This window comes from Asparagus officinalis, chromosome 4 (genome assembly GCF_001876935.1).
Source record: "Asparagus officinalis chromosome 4, Aspof.V1, whole genome shotgun sequence".
In the NCBI taxonomy this organism is placed as follows: Eukaryota; Viridiplantae; Streptophyta; class Magnoliopsida; order Asparagales; family Asparagaceae; genus Asparagus; species Asparagus officinalis.
Genome location: NC_033797.1, coordinates 15888630 through 15895558, shown reverse-complemented (window position 1 = coordinate 15895558; position 6929 = coordinate 15888630). Strand labels below are relative to the sequence as shown.

At 37.8% G+C, this 6929-nt stretch overlaps 2 protein-coding genes across 4 annotated transcripts; both read left to right on the top strand.

Moving 5' to 3' along the window:
- Window positions 1087-2871, top strand: LOC109838245. Its single transcript, XM_020406700.1, has one exon. The coding sequence runs from the start codon at window positions 1087-1089 to the stop codon at window positions 2869-2871; it is 1785 nt and encodes a 594-aa protein (XP_020262289.1).
- On the top strand, window positions 3281-4741 carry LOC109839751. Of its 3 annotated transcripts, none has more exons than XM_020408256.1 (5): window positions 3281-3407; window positions 3499-3606; window positions 3681-3770; window positions 3879-4355; window positions 4436-4741. In XM_020408256.1, exons 1-5 carry the CDS (start codon window positions 3372-3374, stop codon window positions 4541-4543), a joined length of 819 nt encoding a protein of 272 aa, XP_020263845.1. In that variant the 5' UTR covers window positions 3281-3371; the 3' UTR covers window positions 4544-4741. The 3 variants fall into 3 exon arrangements, with proteins under 3 accessions (XP_020263845.1, XP_020263844.1, XP_020263846.1); XM_020408255.1 differs by having other exon boundaries at window positions 3681-3794; XM_020408257.1 differs by lacking the exon at window positions 3681-3770.

Below are 6929 nucleotides of genomic sequence, written 5' to 3'. Positions count from 1 at the left end.
CCGTCTCGCCACCCTCGATCCTCCATCTCCCCGCCTTGGACCCGCCCGACGTCCCCCCAGATCCTCCGTCCCGTCTCGCCACCCTCGATCCTCCATCTCCCCGCCTTGGACCCGCCCGACGTCCCCCCAGATCCTCCGTCTCCTGAGAACCGAACAGTATGCTACTTTTTAAATAAGATCATTTGGTCTCCTGAGATTTTTCACGTCTTTGCTTCACTTTCACACTATTATTTGTCAGGGCTTTACCAACTCCATGAAAGTAGAGAGCTTATAGGTCCATGACTTGCACAAATGAGTTTTATATTGAATTTTGAAAGCTGGTTCATTTGGAAATCATGAAATTAGTTGAGCCATAACCATAGTTATAGCTTTCATTTCTACATTGAAGATGGAAAGACGACCTTCAGAAAAAAAAAGGAGAAATTTACGTTTCGTCATAAAGCGAGTCAGCTCTATTAATTCGAGGAAAATTCTAGTGCATAAAGTTTCTGGCATTGATAAATGTTCATACATTCTCGCATTTGTTCATCATGATCAACAAATGACTTTGACGTTGATAATTCTAAATGATTTTAACATGTTTTGCTTCTGTACAAAAATAATTCTGACATTCCACTGTTATATATAATTTTATAGTTGATTCTAATACATTTGTTTCTTTTATAATGCAGTTTTTTTAATGGCTCTAATATATTCCATTATTATAGAACAATTTTAAATTAGGATTACTTATCATAGAGTGTTAGCTTTTATTTGGTACAACAATGGCCATTATAGAAGAGTAACCTCCCCATCTCCTCTCTCCCCGCAACCACCCCGAGCCGCTCCGACCACCCAAACAGCAGCCGCGTTCGCCGTCGCCACCAGCAGCGACCTCCACAGCCGTCGTCACCCCCGACCAGGTCCGCGCCATCAATTAAGTACTAGTATCATAGAGTGTTATCTTTAATTTGGTACAACAATGTCCATTATAGAAGAGTAATTTAATTCGTTTGATTATTTGTTCAATCAACTAAAATAAAGACTTTTAAACTTATGACGATTTAAGAGATATTAAATTAATTAATAAGTTTTCCTATTATACAGATGAGAGAAGTTCCTGATAAGTCATGGATTGATATTCCTATATTGAAAAGAAGAGCAAAAGGTGATACTCGATATCGAGACGGATGGGAAGCATTCCTTGAATATGCATATGCTAATCCGAGGAAGATAGAGAACGATTTGTTGTGTTGTCCATGCAGTAAGTGTAGGAATAGAGGTCTGGTGGATAGAGTTGCTATACGAAGACACCTAGAAAGATGGGGATTTGATGAAAATTATAAATATTGGAGTTTTCACGGAGAAGGTGAAGATATTGAATTAGATGATAGAAATATAGACGATACGCACGCAATGTTCAACGATGTTACGACAGTTGCAGAAGTTGATGAAGTTCCAGAAGTACCAGATGCTGTTGAAGTTCCTGGAGATGCAGATGATGTCCAAAATACCGAGGATGTGCGTGATAGAGGGGCCTACAGAAATTTAGTGAAGATATTGGAAGACAACGAGAAGGATCTGTACGATGGTTGCACTGAGTATAGTAGGTTGTCATTTATTCTTGAACTGATGCGTATTAAGACCCTGAGCGGAATGGCAGATAAATATTTTCAAATGCTTCTTAATTTACTACGCAAGGTAATTCCAGACGGAGAGAATAGCATTCCAGAAAAGTGTTATGATGCAAATAAGATTATTGGTGCTTTGGGTTTAGATTACAATAAGATCGATGCTTGTCCTAATGATTGTGTCCTTTATTATAAGGATAACGAGAAACTTGAGGAATGTCCAAAGTGTGGAGTGTCTCGATGGAGAAAGAATGCACGTACTTCAACACGAAAGTCAGATGAGTCAGTGAATCAACAGAAGAAAATTCCAGCGAAGGTGCTTCGACATTTTCCCTTAGTGCCTCGGTTACAACGTCTGTATATGACAAAAAATATAGCAAAAGATATGCGGTGGCATAAGGAAAGACGTGTAGATGATGGTAAAGTGAGACATCCAGCAGATGCAAAGGCATGGAAGCATGTGGATCAGACTTTTCCCTCATTTGCCACAGAGTGCAGGAATGTCAGACTTGGGCTATCTAGTGACGGATTCAACCCGTTTGGCATTATGAGTTCGGGATGGTCTACTTGGCCAGTTGTGTTAATGCCCTATAATTTATCACCTGGACTTTGTATGAAGCAATCATATATGATTCTTTCATTATTGATACCAGGCAAACATTCACCCGGTAATGACATAGATGTGTTCATGGAGCCGTTAATTGATGAGTTAAAACGTCTCTGGGATGAAGGGGTCCCAACATATGATGCATTTTCTTGTGAGTCTTTTAATCTCCGTGCTATTCTTATGTGGACGATTAATGATTTTCCAGCTTATGGTAATCTCTCTGGTTGGTCTACGAAAGGGAAATTCGCTTGTCCTGTATGTGGTCCGAACTTCGAAGGCTTTTATTTACAACACAGTCGAAAAATGTGTTATTGGTTTAACAGAAGATGGTTACGAAAAGGACATAAATTCAGGGGCAAAAAATGGGCAAATAAGTTTGATGGCCAAGAAGAGAAAAGAGGGGAGCCGCGTGAAATGACTGGAGATGAGATTGTGAACTTGTTTGAGGGATATCCTAAATTCAAGTTCGGAAAGAACCGATTTACAAAAGAGGAAATTCTCGCTCCGAGACGCACTTCTATCATGAAGAGGGAACCTAAACGAAAGAGGCAAGTGCAGAGTTTGGATGTCACACATGCTGAGACTTTGCCGACAGGATGGACAAAATTTAGTATATTCTTTCAGTTGCCTTACTGGCACAAGCTCAAACTCTGACACAATTTAGATGTAATGCATATTGAAAAGAATATATGTGAGTGAGGAAAAGACGAAAGTACCTCCGAAAGGGTACCGGGGCATTTTAGAGTGGAAGGACAACATTCCTGTTGGGCATTGGGCTGTCATATTTAATAACTTGATTGGCTGTTTAATAAGAGATCCACGCTCCATTAATATTGCTCATAATTTTGAGGAGAAAGAATTTAAATGCATAAAAAAGATTTGGGAGAAGCTCATGGTAATTATTTAATATACTGCTGCTTATTTTGTTTACAATTCACAATGATTATTCTTATAGTGTAATTTTTTTGCCATGTAACTTGCAGGATCATTATTGTCTTGAAGACAACCCAGAGTCTTGGGATTATGTTATCCCAAAAATGGCCAAGCTTATTCGAGTTTGGAAGAGTGATCTAAAGAAAAGATATTTCACAAATTTATCTACTGATTGGAAGAGGATCTATGAGCTTGATAAGAGAGTTCCTCCATTTAATTGGATGACTCTCATTATCGAGTGGGAGGGTGAGAAGAAGGTAGATTATTTTTAATTTATGACATTATCATCACGTTATTTTTCATTTATATATTATCATCGCACATACTAAAAAATACTTTATTTTGTAGAAAATATGTGAAACGGCATCGGCGAATCGTAGATCAAAGCTATACGATCACTTTTTAGGAGCTACTTCTTATGCTCAGATCGAGCATAAGTATTTGAGCGAAAACCCGGTATGATCATATTATTAAAACTGATTTCATGTGATTAGTTTCCTACATTTAAATTAGAATTTAATATATCACAGGACGCTTTGACTATGCCCCCGACTCTTCTGGCTAAAAGAGCTTATACACCACCCCAGGGCTATGAAAATGTAGAGGGAAATGACAAAAAGGTGGAGAAAATTAATGAATTGAACGTAAGTATAAGATTAATTTTAGATTTGTATATACTTAATGATTTTTCATCAAAGTTTCTAATTTTTATGATATATGATATGCAGGCGGCGCTGGAAGCTTCTCAAAACGATGTCTTCACCCGTGTCACGCTGTCTCGAAGTACAGAGGACACTCCTGTAGAGCCTAACCGCATGACCAGAGACGAGTGGATGGAAGTTGTCGACGGAGCTTACGGTTTACACTCAAGAAAGAAAGGAAGAGTGCCTCTGTCAAGTACTAGAGTTAAGACACTCACCACCACCAATAAGCCTAGCAGCCAATCTGTGACATCGACGCGACACGGTGACACGTCATATGTCGTGGGTAAGATTGGAAAATACTTGATGAAGAATGTTGAAATTCCATTGGCTTTAAGTTTTCTTCCCACTATTAAGCACGAGTTAAGTGGTGCACAAACGACTTGGGATGTCGTTCAGCGACTCATCGATTCTCAACCTGTAAAGGACTTGCTTCCGCAGTCTATATACGCGGATATTATGGTGTTGGCATTTGATGAGCATGCAGCTGCAAGTGGTGGAGAGGTATATATGTCATATTATATATATGTATTTATTATGAGTATTTTGGAATATATTCTCATATTGATTTACATTCTTTTTAGGTTAGAGGAGGTACCGCCGTAGGAAGCAGCAGTACGGTACGACATCCTGATGCAGCCGCCACCGATGATAGGGATCACGACGATAGGGACCACGACTATAATGAGTAAGTGATGAGTTAGACTTTTTGGTAACTTTTGTGGACTTTTGGATTGTGTTAAACATATTATGACCTCCTGATTATGTGAACTTTTGGATTGTGTTGAACATATTATGACCTCCTGATTATGTATATATGTGAATTGTTAAATGTTAATATTGTTGGATGTGAATCGATGAATGTAAATGTTAGTATTGTTGGATGTGAATGTGAATATTGTTGGATGTGAATCGGTGAACGTGAATATTGTTAGATGCGAATCGATAAATGTGATATTGTGAGTATTGTGAATAATGGTAGTAACAGGTACGCATTCCCGATTGGGGGGGCTTTGCAATGCAGAAATATTTTTTTTACCTGATTATATACATTGGCGACGGGCATTTTTCGTCGCCAATTTATATTGGCGACGGGAATACACCTGTCGCTAATGTACATTGGCGACGGGCATTTTTCGTCGCTAATGTACATTAGCGACGGGGACAAACCTGTCGCCAATGTACATTGGCGACGGGGACAAATCCGTCACCAATACACTTTCGCGACGGGGCGAAGTCCGTCACCAATAATCCTGTCGCCAATAAACATTGGCGACGGGGAATTCCGTCGTCAATGATAATTGGCGACGGATAGGTATTGGTGACAGAAAACATTGGCGACGGGGTTATCCCCGTCGCCAATGTACATTGGCGACGGGAATACATCCGTCGCCAATGCACATTGGCGACGGGCTCATCCCCGTCACCAATGTGCATTGGCGACGGATGTATTCCCGTCGCCAATGTACATTGGTGACGGATTACAACTCATCGCCAATGTACATTGGCGACGAATGTATTCCCGTCGCCAATGTACGTTGGCGACGGGCTATAGCCCGTCGCCAATGTTTTCCGTCGCCAATACCTATCCGTCGCCAATGAACATTGGTGACGGATTTTCCTGTCGCCAATGTTTATTGGCGACAGGATTATTGGTGACGGAGAATATCCGTCGCGAAAGTGTATTGGTGACGGATTTTGCTGCATTGGCGACAGATTTCCTCGTCGTCAATGCTCATTTTTCTACTAGTGTGTGTTGGATGTTAATTAAAACATTTCTTTTAAAAATATCCGTCAAAACACATACATGTATATATCTCTAGCACATCTATACATGCATACATTAAGATATATACATACTTAATTTTTTTATAATCTCCCTATTTATTACCATCAAATTTTCATTTACCACCCACTAATAACATCCCCCCACTAATTTTTCATAACCTCCCTATTTATTACCACCAAAATTTTATTTAACCACCCACTAATAACATTCCCCCACTAATTTTTCATAACCTCCCTATTTATTACCATCAAAATTTAATTTAACCACCCGCTAATAACATTCCCCCACTAAGTCTTGACATTACACACTAATAATGAAAAACGTTACAACTATTCCTCTTCCATAAATCACTATAAATTACTATAGAATCTTATCAAATTTCATTAACCAAAATTCTAACTCTTAATCAAAATTTAATCATATGGAAAGGTAAGGAGACACAACTATAGCACTTACAAACTGCAAGAAGTGTGAGTGTATCAATGGTATCATCACCGGTGGAGTACGATCGAATTGAATGAGAAGATGGTAATGGAAGCATCGGTGTAATAATTTAGAGAACAGAGAAAAAATTGGTGAAAGCGACAAAAAAGATAGTCCTATATTTTATCAAAATCTGCAGTTTTTTCAGTCATAAACTAATTTGTTTTCCCCCTTCCATCTTCGTATATGTTTTTGCCTTAGCGTGTAAATTGGTTTCAGCTCTTAGGCATGTTTGTAAATATGCTAAATTGTTTGTATAGTCTGGTTGAATCTCTTAATGCACTATGCTTATTCTCGGGATAAAGAAAGTTTTGTCCATGACAATGCATTATAAGTGTAATTGCTTTCACTCTATATGTGTAAAGATTTAATTTTCGTTCTATGGTCACTAAGGTAATACATTGCTATTATTGGGTTATAAAGGACAAATAGAAAATTCAGGAAGATGAATTTAGAAAATGATATAGTTATTTGGTCCTGAGGATGCTTATAGAAGGGATTACCACTACAATTTTAAGAGTATTATTAATTTTCTGCTATTAATTATCATCTTTCTGCTATTAATCTACTATTTAAGTATAATGGTTAATGTATGATAATTATAATATATATTAATATCACATTAATATATAATATTTATATAAATTATTAAATATGTGCAATTATCATATATAATATGAGTAAAAAGTTATTTATTTACCAATTTAAATAAATAAATATATAATATAATATTTACAGTAATATGAAAAGTATTCAACTTTTTATTATTCCATCGTATTCTTAACCACCCTTCATTAATTAAAGAA

What these genes read in the sequence shown, in the direction of transcription:
- LOC109838245 (XM_020406700.1), top strand. Translation starts at nt 1,087, where the DNA reads ATGAGAGAAGTTCCTGATAAGTCATGGATTGATATTCCTATATTGAAA.
- LOC109839751 (XM_020408255.1), top strand. Translation starts at nt 3,372, where the DNA reads ATGACTCTCATTATCGAGTGGGAGGGTGAGAAGAAG. An exon ending in AGTGGGAGGGTGAGAAGAAG is followed by an intron (nt 3,408 to 3,498) that starts GTAGATTATTTT and finishes TTTATTTTGTAG; the next exon opens with AAAATATGTGAAACGGCATC. An exon ending in AGAAAATTAATGAATTGAAC is followed by an intron (nt 3,795 to 3,878) that starts GTAAGTATAAGA and finishes TATGATATGCAG; the next exon opens with GCGGCGCTGGAAGCTTCTCA.